At 40.8% G+C, this 18,797-nt stretch overlaps 2 protein-coding genes across 6 annotated transcripts in view; one reads left to right on the forward strand and one right to left on the reverse strand.

Annotated features, from left to right (window-relative positions):
- The window catches only part of LOC123611310, a 44,680-nt gene extending 38,678 nt beyond the window's left edge, over positions 1-6,002 (forward strand). For all 3 annotated transcript variants that reach the window (XM_045503107.1, XM_045503108.1, XM_045503109.1), the window contains exons 16-17: positions 2,757-3,026; positions 4,562-6,002. In XM_045503107.1, coding sequence (XP_045359063.1) covers positions 2,757-3,026; positions 4,562-4,581 — 290 coding nt within the window. In that variant the 3' untranslated portion in view covers positions 4,582-6,002. The remainder of the gene's footprint in view (positions 1-2,756; positions 3,027-4,561) is intronic.
- The window catches only part of IL12A (interleukin 12A), a 34,738-nt gene that overhangs the window by 1,316 nt on the left and 14,625 nt on the right, over positions 1-18,797 (reverse strand). Inside the window, exons 3-7 of one of the 3 annotated variants that reach the window (XM_045503127.1) lie at positions 16,010-16,123; positions 15,383-15,424; positions 15,266-15,307; positions 15,019-15,162; positions 12,567-13,270 (exon numbers count right to left, since the gene is read on the reverse strand). In XM_045503127.1, the coding sequence (XP_045359083.1) occupies positions 13,115-13,270; positions 15,019-15,162; positions 15,266-15,307; positions 15,383-15,424; positions 16,010-16,123 (498 nt within the window). In that variant the 3' untranslated portion in view covers positions 12,567-13,114. Of the gene's footprint in view, positions 1-12,566; positions 13,271-15,018; positions 15,163-15,265; positions 15,308-15,382; positions 15,425-16,009; positions 16,124-18,797 lie in introns of those variants that run through there. The other 2 variants (XM_045503126.1, XM_045503128.1) reach the window with 2 other exon arrangements.

Consider the following 18,797-nt stretch of genomic DNA (forward strand, 5'->3'; position numbering starts at 1 on the left):
GCCGTGAACTGTCCATCTTTACATTTTCTGTAGCAGTGACCATGGAGCCTTCTATGTAGAAGATCATGGATGCTGATTGAATGAATAAAATTGTGAATGTCCGTGTATGCCTTCATTGGTGTCATGGTCACTAGCTACATCTGGGGAAAAGAGCCTCCAGCTCAATTATTGGAGGCGAGTCTCAATTTCTTCCAAATAAATGGCATAGACCAAGGTTTGATCATTGTGAAAATACAGTAGATACTGAAAATGTTTAACAACAGTACTCCAAGGCACCAGAAGATGGAGTATGTAGCTCAAAATTCAAGCCCAGGCAGAATTTACAAACCTAAGTTTAAAAACAGACTCAAATTATATGAGACTCAAGGTCTCAAGGCTTCAAGGGCCTCATATAACTCCCTAAATTAGCTGTTTCTTCAGAATACCTTTTCTTTTACTATTGTGGTAAGATATGAATCTCTGAAAGCAGATAAGCCCTCTATAAAGTGATGTAAGATTCTCTCTACTTTCTAGAGCAGGAGACTGTGAGGACGACATGTGGATGCCTTTACTGTATATCACTACAGAAACGCATATTGTTTTTGCTAAGTAAACAGCAAAATAAATGAGGTTCTAGAATTACTTTTAAAACATAACTGGAATATAATTTTTTCTAGTTTTATTGAGATATAATTGACAAATAAAATTGTTTATATAATGTGATGACTTGATCTACTTACACATTGTAAAATATTTACCAATAAAGTCAAGTGACACATCCATCCCCCCCCCCTTTTTTTTTTTTTTTTTTTTGGTGGTGATGGTACGTAAGATCTACTGTCAGCAAATTCCAAGTATACAACATAGTATTATTAACTCTAGTCACCATGCGGTACATTAGATCCTCAGACCGTATTCATCTTATAACGGGGCCACACTTTTATATTAAATTGATATATAGGAAAAGTTTCTCTTGTTACATGCAGTTACTTTTGGCTATTTAAAATGAGCTCCGGGGGCGCCTGGGTGGCGCGGTCGGTTAAGCGTCTGACTTCAGCCAGGTCATGATCTCGCGGTCCATGAGTTCGAGCCCCGCGTCGGGCTCTGGGCTGATGGCTCAGAGCCTGGAGCCTGTTTCCGATTCTGTGTCTCCCTCTCTCTCTGCTCCTCCCCCGTTCATGCTCTGTCTCTCTCTGTCCCAAAAATAAATAAACGTTGAAAAAAAAAATTAAAAAAAAAAATTAAAAAATAAAATAAAATAAAATAAAATGAGCTCCGATAGCAAGCAGCTAGAAATAGAAATAAAATTATTAAATGCCACCTAGAAAGATTAAGGATTTCCAACCTTTTTGGAATTGACACTGTGGTATCTAAATAAGTTAATAAAGGGGCACCTGGGTGGCTCATTCAGTTAAGCGTCCGACTTCGGCTCAGGTCATGATCTCGGGGTCCCTGAGTTTGAGCCCCGCGTCAGGCTCTTTGCTGACAGCTCAGAACCTGGAGCCTGTTTCAGATTCTTCTTCTCTCTCTGACCCTCCCCCGTTCATGCTGTCTGTCTCTGTCTCAAAAATAAATAAACATTAAAAATTTTTTTTAAATAAAAAAAAAAAAAGTTAATAAAGATTTACTTCTGTTAAGGTATTTTCACAACATTCTTTGAGATACTGAGTCACTGTCCTGGTAGTTTTAGACTCAGCGTATCAGTGTGATGCTTTTTAAATATAGCCAGTACTCAGTCTTAATAGAATCACCTTGTGGTCTTGTTAGAATTTAGGTTCGGGATTGGAAGCAATAAGTTTTATGATGGTCCTGACAACTGGCAGTTTTCATAGGCTGCCTGTGCAGCTTTCGTTGCTGCCGCTGTTGAGAGCTGGGAGCAGGGTACCGCATCTCAAGAAACCACTAGAGAGCGCGGGCCATTGTTTAGACCTTTTCTTCAATCTGGAAGGGATCTGTGAAGTGGGGAAGGGTTAGTACAGAGATTAGATTCATATTAGTAAATTGTTGGCTGTAGAGTTCTGTGATCCTGAAGAAGGGGCAGAAAGTATTCTGCCTGTCACTCCCTTCTAATTTTGCCTCCAGTATTTCGTAATGCCTTTATGATCCTTGACGGAATCTAGGCAACCAGTGAGCTTTGCAACACTATTGTGCAACTAACTACAAAACATAAAAGTAGCAAATCTAGATTAGTGATAGGGCTAATATTTTTCATGGGGCCAGTAGTTTACGTTGGCAAACACATGTCCCTCCAAGATTATGATTCTGTTTCATAGAGATTAATAGACATTACAGACCATCTCATGACTTTTCTGTAAGTTGTGCTTTTTTCCGTAATGCCAGGAGATGGCGTAATAGAAATTGGGATTCAGATGTCTTGCTGTGTCTTTAGTGACCACTAAGATAGCGTTTATATGTGGCACTAACATTCAGGTAAAGGCACGAGCTGGGCGAGGGCAAAACTATGTATTTTTCTTTTTGAGCCATATAAATTATTTTTGGTGTCCGATCTTTTTATTCCAACCCAATCTGTGCTGCTTTGTAAAACAGCTTCATTCCCTGAATTACTGAATTAACATTGTGAACGTTGTACCCTGGTTTAATGTTATTGTATGAAATAGTTCCCTTTAGTCCATATAATAGTTTGGAAAGGAGAGAGTTTTGACACTTAAATATATTTTGAAGTTACAAATCAAAGATATAAGGAGAATGCATTTTCATTATAAATTGCTATAAATGATGTGTTGAGAGCAACTGCAGACTTCCTTGTCTGCTTTTAGACGGAGCGAAGACCAGAAACCTGCTAACAGACACACAGCTGATTATCCTTGCTGCGAAGTTGGGGAAGGAGTGGATGAAAATGGCCATTGCCAACTTGGAGTTGGAGAGGAGCGATATTGAAGATATCCAGGAGAAGAAAGAAGATGTTACGATCTATAACTTTAGGGTGCTGAAGAAGTGGCAAGAAAAGGAGCAGAGTAATGCCACAGCCCAGAATTTATACAACTGCTTGAAAAGCATCTCCGTTGAAGTCCAAGATGTGCTGAAAGGTGAGCAAGAAATTCTCTTAGTCGTTTTACTTCGAATCAAGCTCTGTCTTTCAAAGAGCCAGTTTCTATGATAGAATGTGTTGCTTGCTTATTTGTGAGCTTGGATTCAGAGAATTATGTTAATGTAGGGTAAGCACGCGGGCTGCCACAATCTAAGTAAAGGTGAATGGTTTGTGTGTGGGATCAGAGGAACGGTTGAGATCCCATCTCAAGTGCTGGCTGGCTTTGTGACGGAGCAAATGCTCAACCTAACTTTAAGCCTCTCTGTTCCGCTTTGGCAGATGGATGCAAAAACCCCTGTGTCCTAAGTTTATTGTAAGAATGAAAAAAGATAATGCGTGGAAAGCTCCAGGCAGGTAGTAAGGCTCTCTAAGGGGTAGTTAAAAATGTCATTATGGTACTTGGGACATTCAGCTTTCTAGGCCTCCCGTGGCACTGAAGCAGTGCCGGGGGAGGCCACTGGGTGGCACCAGTGAACCTCAAGTGGCAAAAGTGGAGCCCAGAGGAGGGCTCAAGTTTCTAGTCTCAATCCAGAAAACTGCAGGTTCCTTCCTTTGTGTGTAAGGTCGTCTTTTTTTGTGTGTATGGTTTGATCTAGCACATCAGTGAAACCAACTCTAAACTTTATTATACATTCTTACCATAGTTAACAAATGTAGTGTTACTTCTCAAAAGCCTCGGTAAGTCAGAGAGAGGTTTTTATTTGGAATTCTAGTTGGACTTTTTATTCCAAAAAGAATGTAAAAATTTGTATATGCCCCACAAGTTTGTATGAAAAGTAAAATCACTCTGTGATCACTCAGAATGCTTTTGAGATCTTGTGGGCATATCTCCCCTGTAGATTTTGGGTGCAGAAGCCTCAAGTAAATAGAATATCTAGTTTTAGTGCCAAATTTTTCATTCATATTCCTGGAAATGTTGAAATTTTGTAAATTACTAAGGCTCACATGTGGAAATCTGCTTATTTGCATATAGACGCTTCTGCCTATTGACAACAATGGCCTCTGTGCTGTGATAACCAAATAATCACAGCCTCTTCCATCAAAACAACCTTGAAAAAAATGTCTCTCACAAACTCTATAGAATGGGTTATTTTGTTTTCTGTTTGTGTCTGCTCCTGATCTCACTAGACACTTGACTTGTTGGTATGTTAGAACCATAAAGGGGTTTGTGAAATTTTTTTTTTTAGCCTTGAAAAAAATCATGAAAGCTAGCTTATTAGTCCAATTCCCTCATGAAATAGGAAAACAAAATTCTTCTGTGAGTTAAAAAAAAAACAAGCAAAAAAAGCAAAATTTACCAATATTTTGTGCCGTTTGTGGCCAGAAATTGGTGGAATTTTGTATTTTTATCAGGATGTTTTAGCATCTTGCAACTAGTCTTTAAATTACAGTGGCTTATCTTCAGCTCAGGAAAACCCAGCCACTTGGAGAAGTTCCTTTTTGAAATGGGTGGGTGATTTTTCTCTAAAAGCATGCCTCTGTCTTCCCCTAACAGTGAATCCCTGAATTTGTTTGTATTCTCTCTTTTGTTAGGTTTCTTACAGGAAAGGTGAAGTTTGGAAGATGGACTGAAAAAGGAAGCCTCAGGAACTTTTACCTGTAAAGACCAACTTCAACTGGTAATTGGGTATGGACTTGATGAGATCTTGAACTTCACAGTCTGTGGAGGCAGCTCCTTTCACTGGGGGCCATTCTGCAGCTCGCATTATTCAGGGGTAGAGAAAATGTAAAATATTTGGAAAACTTAAAAAACCTCTAGATTTAAAAAAAAATTTTGCACCTCCTACTCACACCATCCTGCCCTGCTTCCCCACCCAACATCTGTCCTTAACAAAGGTGCTTAAAAGGACTCAGTCAGGTGAGAAATGTGGTAATTTTCCTTTTGGAGTCTGTGAACTATGAAATTCATATCAAGTATTTGAAACCTTTTTAGCAACTCAGTGGTAGTGTGCTTAAACTTGCACCAATGTAGTTGAGCTTTTCTCATACTGACATTAATAATGAGAGATACCTTCCTGTTCTTTTAGCCCCCACTCAGGCATACATGCCCCTGGGTACAATGTATCTTTTTATGTGGGATGATTTCCATAGATCACATTACCAACCTGTCTGGCTAGTGGTCTGTTAAACCGTTAAACCAATCATGTTACCTTGTCCTTGAGTGATGAGAAAGGAATATAATCCAGTCCCCATCCCGTGTTGAGGTGCACGCTCAGAGGTGATCTCATCTCAGTAGGGAAGTTCAACTGGATGGATGGTCAGAGAGTCCCTTCAAATTTCATTAACCTTCCAAAATCACAAGGCCAAGCACTACATTTCTTGACTCTCAGCCTGGAATCGTTTACTTTCTGGTGGGGGGAGAGATGCTACTCAGAAATAGCCAGAGCAGGACCAAGGGAAAAATGTCATGTCTTCTTGAAGAAGACTTGCCCCAGGGAATAATGGGCCACATTGGCTCTTGTTAATTGGTGAAATGGTTTTTTGGGTATGTATAGATATTGTCACTCTCCTAGAATCATGCATGTGGCGATTAACATTTCGGATATGTTTTGTTAACTTATTTGAACTAACTATAAATTACCATTGGTCTTCTGTAGGAATTAGCTGGAGAATAAAATAAATCTCAATGAATTAATCAGAGAAATACACTTTAACTATTGTTTTGCCTGTGAAGAACAAATTCACTTTATAGGGATGAACATATTTTTAATTGTCAGGGATCCTGTGGAATTCAAGTCAGTGTCACTTTATGAGTTTTTTTTTAAATTGTACTATACACTAGGAAACACATGGAGTTTTAACATTCAGGAATGTAAAATACTTAAAGGACTTGAATTTTTAAATGTTCATTATTTTTTATAAGTTTTCCGAAGAAACACATAATTCCAGAGGTGCTTTGTATGTAAGCCGGTTTCCTAACAATTTTTCATAGTATGAATGAAAGGAAGAAAAATAAATCTGCATTTGTACAGTACTAATATGTGTCCTTTGTATTGTTATTTACTTATCATTTATTTTTCAAAGCATCTTATTTCTTGATTTCTGTTACCTTGGCCATTTGGGCATTAGTTGGTTTTGTTCCCAGCTCTCCACGTCATGGACGGGGGCTGAGTGTAAAGCAGGGCAGGCTGGTTCACCCAGGAGTTGGCGGAAATTTGGAAGAACCTACCCATCCCCTTGTTCCCTTAACTGTCCTCACTCCAGGAATGACTGAGTGTATGACTACATCCCTCCGTATCTTGTTATTGGAAGGTGCATTTTTATTTAAAACTAGGTGGGTTCCTCTTAGTTCTTCACGTGTGCATCTCTCTAAAGGGGTTTTCCTGCACATTTGAGGCTTATTTTTTAATGTTATTGAATTGCTTTAGGGGCAAATTTTCCTCCCCTGCATTGTCATGTGGAAACACATTTTCACTCCATTTCCTGAAGAGGACATCATATTTGCTGATAAGATGTCCTCAGTGAGGCCGTTGGCCCAGCCCTTTACCTGTTACTGGAGGTCCTTCTTGGGGTAAAGCAGCGTACTGCTTGCTGGAGGGTGTGATCCCAACTGGGTGACCAGGGATTTACTGCCGAGATTGTGTCTTTTCCAGCCCACATCCCGAGGTTTGAGTGTTTACGATAAGGGCTCTGTAAGCTGCTGATATTTACACAGGGGCCCTGGGGTTTATTTCTGAGCATGGGGTTCTGAGGTTTTTCCTCAGGTCCTGGGGACCTCCAGCTCTGCCCTGAAGCCTGCTGGAGGATTTAGATCCAGTCTGTTCAGGTCGTGATGTAGATTCCTGGTTAGACAAGACAGCCTGGAGTTAGTCAGACATCTTTATCCTGTGGCCGTCCATTCTTGCTGTCTGCTGGAACCTCTAGCTTGCGTTCATTTTTAGATTAGGGTATGCTCTGTGCATTTATAGGACGGTTTATGTTCAAGCAAGTTGGAAAGTCTAAGAGATGGTTTTGTTACTTAATAAAAACTTAACTGCAGGCAGGACTTGGACTAGTTTGGTGAGTTTTTAACTTTCCCTGATCTATAGAGGTCATTTGTGAGATCTTATCTGTAACCTGCATCAATAAAGCATTCAGAAGTGGAGTTTCTCCAGGAGGGGTTTACCAAGGGATTTGGAGGGGGTGTTGAGGAGCCTGGCTGGACCTGTGGCTCACTCCTGTCAGGGGCAGTGTGAGAACCAGCCGATGAGATGATTGCCTGGGCCTCTTGAAACTACCATTGAGGGGTTTGTGTGGAAGTCACGTGCAAGGGGAAGTAGACCACTCTTTGGTTCACCAGTGTGAAGTGTTGGCATATGGCTTCTAATGGATAGTGACCACATCATGCCAAACCATAGATACGTGAATTGCATAAATCAACAGGCTTATGAATTTTGGATTTTTCCCCAGTCTAAGCACGTACGATTGTTTTGAACCAAGCAAACATATGCATTTTATAATTAAAAGAGAAAAAATTTTTTTTGGTAATTGGGAATGCTATGATTTTTAAAGACAGAAGACTTTCTCTTTATTCCTAGATTAGAAAAAGAAATGAGAAACATATGGGAACCCATGAAGATTGGCCATTCTCTCGCTTTCTACCACTTTTAAGTGCCTGGGCCTGAGAACACATAGACATGAGTAACATGACATTTTTCATACTTGAGGTTCGCATGGTATAGTGAGGGGAAGCGAAGATACATAAATAACCCTGGTGATGTTTGTATGGTTATGACAACAATGTCCCTTGACTCACTGGGCCCTTAATATAACCAAAGGCAAAGGGTACAACGGTTGCACAGGCTGGAACCAGGCCTCCTGGAGTTAAATCACAACGCCTGCCACTTACTCATCATGCGGGATTATATGGTTTCTTACCTTAGTTTCCTCGTCTATAAAAAGGGGAAGGTAGGGGGCGCCTGGATGGCCCAGTCGGTTAAGTGTCCGACTTCGGCTCAGGTCATGATATCGCAGTCCGTGAGTTCGAGCCCCGCGTCGGGCTCTGTGCTGACAGCTCACAGCCTGGAGCTTGTTTCAGATTCTGTGTCTCCCTCTCTCTCTGACCCTCCCCTGTTCATGCTTTGTCTCTCTCTGTCTCAAAAATAAATAAACATTAAAAAAATTTAAAAAATAAAAATAAAAAAGATAAAAAGGGGAAGGTAGGGATGCCTGGGTGTCTCAGTTAAGTGTCTGACTTCAGCTTGGGTCATGATCTCATGGTTTGTGAGTTCGAGCCTTGAGTTGGGGTCTGTGCGGGCAGCACGAAGCCTGCTAGGGATTCTCTCTCTTTTCCTCTCTCTCTCTCTCTCTCTCTGCCCCTTCCCTGCTTGCTGTCCCTCTCTCAAAATAAATAAATAAACTTAAAAAAAAAGGGTTGGGGGGGCAGATAGTAGTTTCTCCTTGTAGGATTATTGGGGGAATTTTATACATTTTGTGGTAAACACTTAGAAACACACCTGGCATTTAGTTAGCACCCAGAAAGCATTAATATTGCTTCTTAAAAAGATTACATGAATATATTGGCTCTGATGTTATACTGATGTCCTAATTCACATTCATATATTTAAGTAAGCTCTGTGCCCAAAATGGGGCTTGAACTTATGACCCTGAGATCAAGAGTTGCATGCTCTACTGACTGAACCAACCATATGCTTCTCCACATTTGTATTTTTAATACCATATTGAAAGATAACATAAATACAACTAGAGTTTTTGACTTGTTCTCACCAAATACATTTCAACCAAAAAAATGGATACAAATCAATTTTTGAAAATGTGGTTGGTTTTTGTTTTTTTTTTATTTAAAATAGATTTCTCGGTCAGCTCAGACTGTTACACCAAAATACCACAGACTGGGTGGCTTCAACAGCAGACATTCATTTCTTACAGTTCTGGAGGCTGGGAAGTTTGAGATCAGGATGCCGGCAGATTTGGTATCTGGCGAGGGCTCTCATCCTGCTTTGTACACAGCCACCCGTCACTGTGTCCTCATGTGGGGGTCAGAGGGTCTCTCCCAGTCTCTTTTTTTTCTTTAAAATTTATTATTTTTTTTATTGATTGATTCTGAGAGAGAGAGAGAGCACATGTGCATGCAAGTGGGGAAAGGGATGGGGAGAGGGAGAGACTCACAAGAAAGCTCCCTGCTGTCAGCACAGAGCCTCACACGAGGCTTGATCCCACTAACTACGAGACCATTATTACCTCTGCCAAAAGCAAGAGTCAGATGCTTAACCAACTGAGCCACCCAGGCGCTCCTCTTCCAGTCTCTTCTTACAAAGGCACTAATCCCATCATCAGGGCTCCATGCTCCTGACCTAATTCACCTCCTAATGCCTCATCTCTAAATATCATTGCATTGGGGAGCAGGGCTTCAACATAGGATTTTTAAGGGGACACAAACATTCAGTCTGTGGCGATATTGTAACGTATTTTGTCTTAAACTAGGAAGCCACATTATGCTAGCTAGAACCGTATGTTTAGTCTTCAAACAAGGACAGCACCTGAATGGTTTGTTCAGGGTGTTATGGCAGAGGACTCACCGTTTCTGTCAGTGCTGGGCCCCAGACAAAGCTGTTCTTTCTTCCCTTTCTGTTCCTATGTTTTCTTTCCTCATTAGGGTATCTAAGGTCCTTTTGCATCACTTGAGCTGTCCAAGACAACCCTTGGACGTCTGGCCAGACTGCTCCCCAGAACTGTTCCCTTTCCCTAAAGCTCTGGGCCCTCAGTGGGACAGCTGTCAGCTGTTTTAAGTGTTCATTCTCTGATTAAGTCATTCTCAGGTGTGAGAAATACTTTCACTGTTTATTTTCTTTTAAAAATAATTTGTTAATCAAATGAATCTCTAACAGACTAGGACTGGGAAATATTTTTAGTGGGGGAACCTCGGTCTTTTTCTTTTTTTCTTTTTTTTTTTAATGTTTATTTTTGAGGGGAGGGAGGGGCACAGAGAGAGGGAGACACAGAATCTGAAGCAGGCTCCAGGCTCTGAGCTGTCAGCACAGAGCCCGACACGGGGCTCGAACCCATGAACTGTGAGATCATGACCTGAGCTGAAGTTGGATGCTTAACCGACTGAGCCACCCAGTCGCCCCTTTTTAAAATTTTTTTTAATGTTTATTTATTTTTGAGAGAGGAACCTCAGTCTTATTAAGTTACTTTGCTCCCCATCCTTTGTTGTGTGAAGGCAGGGACTTGCCCCAGACACCTGGCACACGCCTGTGATAATGCTGCGCGGGGACAGGGCATCGCTGAAATCTTTAAACAACCTTCACACTTCGAAAAAATTGACAGTGAGCATTGACTAGACGCCAGCACTGTCCTGTGCCATTTAATCCTCACAACAGCACTAAAATAGGGGCTACGGTTTTCTGACTTTCACAGATAAGAAAACAGTAGCAAAAGAGAGTTTAACTGATTTGGCCCCGTCACCAAGCCCAAAGACTAATAATTTTCAAAAATGGCTCATATTTATGGTCAGGTGCAGTGCCAGTGCTTTGCATGAGCTGTTCCATTTAACCTTCACTTTGATCCTCTGAGGTAGGTCGTACCATCACCTTCACTTCATAGAAGAGGAAACAGGAGAGGTTAAAACAACTTGGTCATGTTATACAACTTGTAAATTGTAGGCCCAGGCTTAAAAGAAAAGAGGAAAACTAACCATGTAATAAAGAAAGGAATTAGTTGTGAAGGGGTTTCTTGGGTCAGTCTTGTTTTGTTTTTTTAATGTTTATTTATTTTTGAGAGAGAAAGAGCACAAGTGGGGGAGGAACAGAGAGAGGGAGGCAGACACAGAGTTCGAAGCAGGCTCCAGGCTACAAGCTGTCAGCACAGAGCCCAACACGGGGCTCGAATCACAAAATGTGAGATCATGACCTGAGCCAAAGTCGGATGCTCAACTGACCAAGCTACCCAGGTGCCCCAAGGGCCAGTCATGTTTTTGAAGCATATGTCATGGTAATTTCTAGAACCAAAGTAGGGCTCAGTTGGTTGAGCGTCTGACTTTTGATTTCAGCTCAGGTCATGATCCCACAGTCGTGGGATACAGCCCCGAGTTGGGCTCCATTAGGAGACGGCTTAAGATTTTTTTTTTCTTTCTTCCCCTCTACCTCTGCCCCTCTCCTCCATTCACACTCTCTCTCTAAAATAAATAAAATTTTAAAAAAGAACCAAAGTAACACCTGTATTCCTCTGTACTCATCCTGTCCACAGATGGACGATCTGCTTGCCTCTCCTTGTTTCTGGGCACAGACAACCGGCCAGACAACAGACAAGTCGCCATTCCAAGTAAGGGATGGCAGCAAGTCTATGGCTCCAGCCCCATCAAGCCCTCGAGCTCTTCTAACCGTAATCAAAGCTGCTGAAACCCCAAACCCAACACTTAAAGGCAAGAAATTCCTGTTTGTGAATCCCTTGAAGGTCATTCAAATTTGTGGAGGAATCCCCAAAGAAAAGAGGAGATGTATCGGGATCTAGTTTCTGATGGTTTCTATTTGTGTATCAAGGGGGGTGAGAGTCTGAACAAATGAGTCAGTTTGCCACACAAATGAGGACCTGGGGTGGCCAATACACATCCCCTCTTGGTCCACAGGGATACCAGCTAGGATGTGAACAGGAGTCACGTGAGGAAGGGGGCGGGGCACACCAAATCTTCCCTTTCCTATGGCCTTTTTATATTAAGGAGGAAGACGATTATCGGAGTACTAAAATTACATGGTATTCTGCCAGGTGAATCTTTTAAAATTCACATGGTTTAGAGAATTAAAAAGATGGAATTTAATATTTGGATCATTAAGAGCACATCTCTTAAGCCAAAGAGAGGCAATTATCCATGTGGTTCAGGCAGAAGTTCTATATAATTTAAAGCAAATGGAGAGTTTTTCTCATTGTAATTTAGAAACAGCTTCCCCTGAGGGCCCAAAGTGTCACAAAAATTAGAATAATTTAACTAGAAGGACTCTTAATGATGTTTTTCCCAGTTGGAGGATATTATTATGTATTTGTCTAATGCACAGCATGTTATGGTTAACAGGGAAAAAACATTTTTATGTATTTTACTTTCAGATGTAGATGCTGAACAAAATATACTCTCAAAAACCGTAACTCATTCGATGGCCTTAGTATTAGAGCATATCTAGTCTAATAAGTCTCCCTTTAAGAAATTGGGGGAAGAGGTGCCTGGGTGGCTTAGTCAGTTAAGTGGCTGACTCTTGGTTTTGGCTCAGGTCATGATCTCACAGTTCATGGGATCGAGACCCGCTGTTAGTGCAGAGCCTGCTTGGGATTCTCTGTCCCTCTCTCTCTCTCGAAATAAATAAACTTAGGAAAAATAAAATAAAATAAGAGATTAGAGAAACTAGGACATGGGTAAGAATATTGTGGCATTCTTTCTAAGGGAATTTTGTTCACATTTCATTGGAGTTTTCAGTTTTCCCACAACATGTATTTTAACACTTAAAATATTCCAATTACATTAGAAAAATATGAGAATTACTTTATTCAATCATTTTATTTTTAGAAAATAAGGTATTTCTCAAATCCATTGGATAATAAATATTTTAATAAATATAACATAAATAAATATAAGTTAGCCCACATGCTTTCATGAACACAAAATTATATAAATAAGTATTTTAAAATAAATTATGCTTGGGTGTTTGTGTCTACAAACACTTAGGTACAGAAATAGCTTATAAATTCTTGCTTTTCTATTAAAGGGAAAAGAAAAACATGTTCAAGGAAGGACATTTTCCCTCTTTAGCAATTTGCTCATGAAAACTTAAAAACAACTTATCCCTCCCTAGTAAATGTGAAATAGACTTGGTCAAAGGCATCATGTGGACATAACAGTCATATCTTTCAAATTTTGGGTGGCAACTAATGTAAACAAGCATGAGAATTATTGTACTAGCTTAAGAAGGACCAGGTCAAGCCACCCACTCCCTGGTTCTTAACCCACATCCTGTGAAATATATATATATATATATATATATATATATATATATATATACACACACACACACATATATATATATATATATGTTTTTTGGTTTTTTTTTTGGTTCACATTTCTGTAAAAGTGGCTTTAAGGTTGGGAGAGACTTCAGCTTTTTAGGAAGAATTCAGATAGCTCATCATTCTATTGATGGTCACTGCACGAATTCTGAAAGCATGAAGAAGTATGCAGAGCTTGATTTTAGTTTTATAAAAATCCGGTTCTTCCAGGGAGGAGTTCTGTGGCACAGTCACACTGTTGACATTCAGGGCCTAGGAGAATAAATATTAAGGATGACATATATGGTATCCCAAAATTAAAACGTTCATCCGTAAAAATGGGTGAAGCCAATACATGTCTCAGAGCCTGCAACCCACTCACTCATTACATCTCCTAAACCCGACCCAAATCTACTCCCATCCAGATGGCCAGGCAGAACCTGAGAGAAGAAATACTCATTATCCAAGCACATGGATCTTCAGTGAGCTCTGAAAAGACCCTTAAAGCTATTTAGAAAATCATCAGTGGGAGTTGCATTTTAGAAGGGAACAATTCTGTTAAGATGACATCTGCTGCAATATCTAATTAATTTTTATACGTTCTACTAAGAAGCTAAGTCCTTTTTAGAACAGAGAGGTGACGGATTGCTATTGATCAGAACTCCCTGAGTAACAGACTTGTTTGGTGCACTCATTTGTGACAGATAAATAAACCTGGCAATGGATCTCTCAGTTTTAGCCTGTTAATTTGCTAACACAATGCAAGATCTTATATTGGTACAATGATCAATGCTTTCACTTATTCCCTGCAAAAAGCCTAAGAGAAAGGCGGGGTGGGTAAAGTCATCCCATTTTACAAGGAAAAATACTGAGCCCCCAAGTTGTGAATGGTTTGTGCATGGCTGGCTGATTCCCGGGAGAATGGATTCCAGTGCCCAAATCACCTGACTCCGAGACCTGAAAATGAAATATCATCTACAACTCTCTAGATGGTAACATTCTTTGATACCTGCATGAAGTTCACTGCCTTTCCAACAGTAATTTGGCACAAAGAAGGAAAGAAAGGAGAATACTTTTTCAGACAATGATTTCTGACATCATACTTCTTTTTATCCCATGCCCTGGTCACCAAGATAGTCACACGGCTTTTGCTTAGGTGAATATTTCTATGTTTTGTATTAGCATCACATGCTATGATGATTCAGAAAATTACAAAGCAAGCTCTTGTCTCTGAGTAACATTGTGGATATTAGGGGATAGGTCATTCTTTTTATTTAATGCACATTTTAGTTCAAAATGGGTCATACCCAGGCATCAGCCTCAGTTGTTTTCTCTGACAATTATATGCAGTTACGCATGTTGGCCTCTCAATGCACATCATGGAGCTTTTTAAAAAAAAAATTTTTTTTAATGTTTATTTTTTGAGAGAGAGGGAGAGACAGAGTGTGAGCAGGAAAGGGGCAAAGAGAGAGGGAGACATAGAATTCAAAGCAGGCTCCAGGCTCTGAGCTGTCAGCACAGAGCCCAATATGGGGCTCGAACCCAAGAACCATGAGATCATGACCTGAGCTGAAGTTGGAACGCTCAATTGACTAAGTCACCCACGTGCCCTCATCATGGAGCCTTTTGAGTGACAGGATAAGTGTAGTGGAATCCCTTTGATGGGGGTTTAAATCCTGGCTCTGCCACTTATAAGCCATGTGGACAAGTGGCTAACTCTAAGCTTTGGTTTCCTCCTTTGTACATACCCTCTGTGGTGGTTGTGGAGACAACATAAGAAAATATATGAAAACATCTGCAAAGAGCCTGGTATATACCATGTCATCAACAAGTGGGAGTTTGCTTTTCTTACGGCGACCCGCTCACCACTGGCCTTTGTCAAGAGGCTCTGCGTGGTATATGGAAGGGCAATTTCAGGCCACTCCCAATCCAAGAAGGGGAGATTTTACACTTCATCAGGGACCGTGACTAGCTGTCTCAGCATGAAGAAGGTGCTCTTACTGGTAGTATGAAGGTCTTACCTGTAACAGCTCATCAATAGCTGTCAGCATGTTTTGATCCAGAAAGATTTGCCTTTTAGGATCCATTAACAGCTTTGCATTCATGGCCTTGAACTCCACCTGGTACATCTTCAAGTCCTCATAGATACTGCTAAGGCACAGGGTCTAAGTGATATGACAAAACGGGAAGGAACCATTGAGATGAGCTAAAAATGTCTCCCTCCCCGCCACCATTGCATTTGAGGAAGGGAAGAGTTTTGTATCTTACCGTCATAAAAGAGGTCTTTCTGGAGGCCAGGCAACTCCCATTCTAGAAGAAAAGATAATGAGACATCAATGATATGAATTCATCATATGAGCTAAAACCTTTGATTTTCTGACTTACAGTTATCAGAGAGATCTCTCTGGAAGCCAGGCAACTCTCATTCTAGAGGAAAAAAAACATATCAAAGATATTAATTCTCAATATACATTTTCCTTACTTTTCTTCTCAAACATATCTTTTTATTGTGGTAAAAAACATATAACATAAAATTTGCCCCCTTAACTATTCTTAAGTGTAAAGTTTAATAGTGTTAAATATATTCACATTGTTGTAGAAAACGTATTTGTTTTGTATATACATTTTTCAAGTCCAACTTCTGAAGTGGGACCTGTTAAAGTCTCACGATGATGGGGGCGCCTGGGTGGCGCAGTCGGTTAAAGCGTCCGACTTCAGCCAGGTCACGATCTCGCGGTCCGTGAGTTCGAGCCCCGCGTCGGGCTCTGGGCTGATGGCTCGGAGCCTGGAGCCTGTTTCCGATTCTGTGTCTCCCTCTCTCTCTGCCCCTCCCCCGTTCATGCTCTGTCTCTCTCTGTCCCAAAAATAAATAAACGTTGAAAAAAAAATTAAAAAAAAAAAAAAAGTCTCACGATGATGGAGACCTGAAACATGCACATTTTTAGAAGAAGATGAGGTTTGATGCACAGCTCTTCACTGTATTACATACTTGGAGAAGAAAATCAACAATACCATGGTTAATTCCAGTGGTAAGCAGGCCTCCACTGTGCTGGTTTTATCTTTTGTGATATCTTCATGATCAATCTCTTCGGAAGTGCAGGAGTAAAATTCTAGAGTTTGTGTGGCCTGTAAAAAACAAAGAGTAACCCGGTTTATAATATTAATAAGGCACCTGGATTCCTGTGAGGCTGGCACCCCACGGTGCCAGCAAGGGGAGAGCTGGCTGTCCTTGCCATCCATCTCTTTGACCTGCAGGAAATTTGGGATCTTCTTAAGACAAAAGGAAACCAGATATTTACATTCTCCCTCCCTCCCTCCTCTCTCCCTTCGCTTAGGACATGTTTCTCTGGATGCTGTGTTTTTCCATTATGTAAACACTATAAATCATTTCAACAGGCTGTGCTAATCAGCATCCACACCACGCTGTGACACTTGCTTCTGGTGAAAACAGTTTTTGGTTTTTTCCTTTTGCCAAAGGACCTGTGTTTTATGAACGTCCTTTTCAAGTAAAACTTGTAAAGGCGGAACTGGTGAGGTCACAACTTGAGGGATATAACGAACATGTAACCCTAAAGACAAGCGGAGATTTAATTTGCGGTACATACACACACACAAACGCACAGATGTCACCCTACAAGCATGTTGGAAAGCACTGTTGAATGTAACTATGAAACTTATCTAAGAAGTCAGTAAATCTGATTGAAGACTGACATCATTTTTCCATTCATCAAGCCTCACGTGTGCAAGTGGAGTCCTTCCTCTTATCGGTGCCTTTGCTTCCTTGGTTTCCGTTACCTGCCTGCCAGCAACCATGGTCCGGAAGTAGACAATCTTCCAATACACGGTCAAAAGGTTAATAGTAGCCTAACACTGTGTCACAGTGCCCGTCATTCACTTCGCTTCATCTCATCACATGGGCATTTTATCATCTCACCTCATCATAAGAAGGGTGAGTACAGTACAGTAACAGATTTAGAGAGAGACCACATTCACGTAACTTATTATAATACATTGTAATTGTTCTATTTTATTATTAGCTATTATTGTTAATCTCTTATCATAGTTATGTGTGTAGAGGAAAAAACATAGTATAGGGTTCGGTATGCTCTGCAGTTTCAGACATCCACTGGGGGGTCTTGGAACATATCCCCCTTGGATAAGGGGATACTTACTGTACTAAGGAACATGACAAAGAAGAGGACTGTGTTATGTTATGCCCCCTTAGGATCCCAAGTTCAGCTGCAGAGACAGCAAAGTGCCCAATGATTAGGAGTCATGTCAGCAGGTGAGAAGTGCTGAGAAGGGTATGAAGGCTTCACCAGTGATGGGACATCTGCATTAAGTGGATTAGAAGACTGACAGGCAAAGGAGAGAGAATTTCAGGCAGAGGGACTGCATGAACCATCATCAAGGCTTGAGATACAGAACATGTTGCCCCATCCCCCCAGGTCCCTATCCATTTCCCAACCCCTGGAACCTGAGAATATGTTACACGGTCAAGGGGAATTAAGGTTGGTGATGAAATGAAGGTTGCTAATCAGCTGACCTTAAATAGGGAGGTTATCTTGGATTATCTGGGTGAGTCTAATGGAATTGCTGCGTTGTTATAAATGGAAGGAAACAGGAGAGTCAACATCAGAGTAATGGAGCACGAGGACAACTCAACTGGCCATTACTGGTTTTGAAGATGGAAGGAAGCCATACACCAAGGAATGTGGGCTGCCTTTAGAAGCTGGAAAAGGCAAGAGAATGGAATGGACTATCTCCTGGAGTCTCCAGAAAGGGACACACACAGCTCTGCTCACACCTGGATTTTAGCCCATTTCAGAATTCTGAACTCCAGAGCCGTAAGATAATTAATGTGTGTTACCACTTAGTCTGTGGTAATCTGTTATAGCAGCAACAGGCGACTATACACTGTTCCTGGAGGTATTCACACGGACGTGGGCAGCCACTCTCCCGAGCAGGCTGTAAAGCATTAGATTTGGAAATACAGGCCCTCTGTTGTAGTTCTTCAGAGATTTTCAAGAGAAGCTGGAAATTTGGATTCTTATATGGAAGGTGCACTTTTTCAATGGCATCAAACTCAAAATCAAAACCAAATACAAAAGCTACAGGCCAAACTCTACAAATCCATGGGCTGTGAATCGCATGCACTTGCCACCTCTTTCCTCTGCGGTAGCCAGCTCGTGTGTTCTATCAAACTGGACAAAGGAACGATATTAAAAAATATCAGATTGAGTTCTGCAATCTTTTGACCTTTGGCGCTGTCCTGGGGAGTAGAAGAGTTAGCTTTTTCACGTAAAGCATCTACTGAAATTGCAGCTTCTAAATTTTATCCACAGTGAAACTTTCTTCAGGAATTAAAGCACTTTTCTCTGCTGTTTTCATCTGCTGAGTTGCCTTTTTAATTAAGATCGACTGAACTGTGAGGAGCAACTGGCAGCACATTGTGAAAGATTAGAAGAGGAAAAGAATTCTTGAAGGCCTTGTGGCATTGACCTCGTTTTAAGATATTCATAAAACAACAAGAAATTCAGGCAAGATTTACTAGAGAACAGGAAGGCAAAAGGACCGCTTTTAAAACATCAGTCTTGGGTTGCTTCAGCAAAAGCTGTAGGTATTGAAGCACTTTCGAAAGGAAGATCATTTTTTTTTGCATTAAAATATGAAACCTAAGAAATGAATGAAGCTGTCAATAATATTAGATAAGTTTCTCCCTCGAAAATGAAGGCAGGGGTGCCTGAGTGGCTCAGTTGGTTAAGTGTCCCACTTTGGATCTGGTCATGATCTCTCCGTT

This window comes from Leopardus geoffroyi, chromosome C2 (assembly GCF_018350155.1).
Source record: "Leopardus geoffroyi isolate Oge1 chromosome C2, O.geoffroyi_Oge1_pat1.0, whole genome shotgun sequence".
Classification (NCBI taxonomy): domain Eukaryota; kingdom Metazoa; phylum Chordata; class Mammalia; order Carnivora; family Felidae; genus Leopardus; species Leopardus geoffroyi.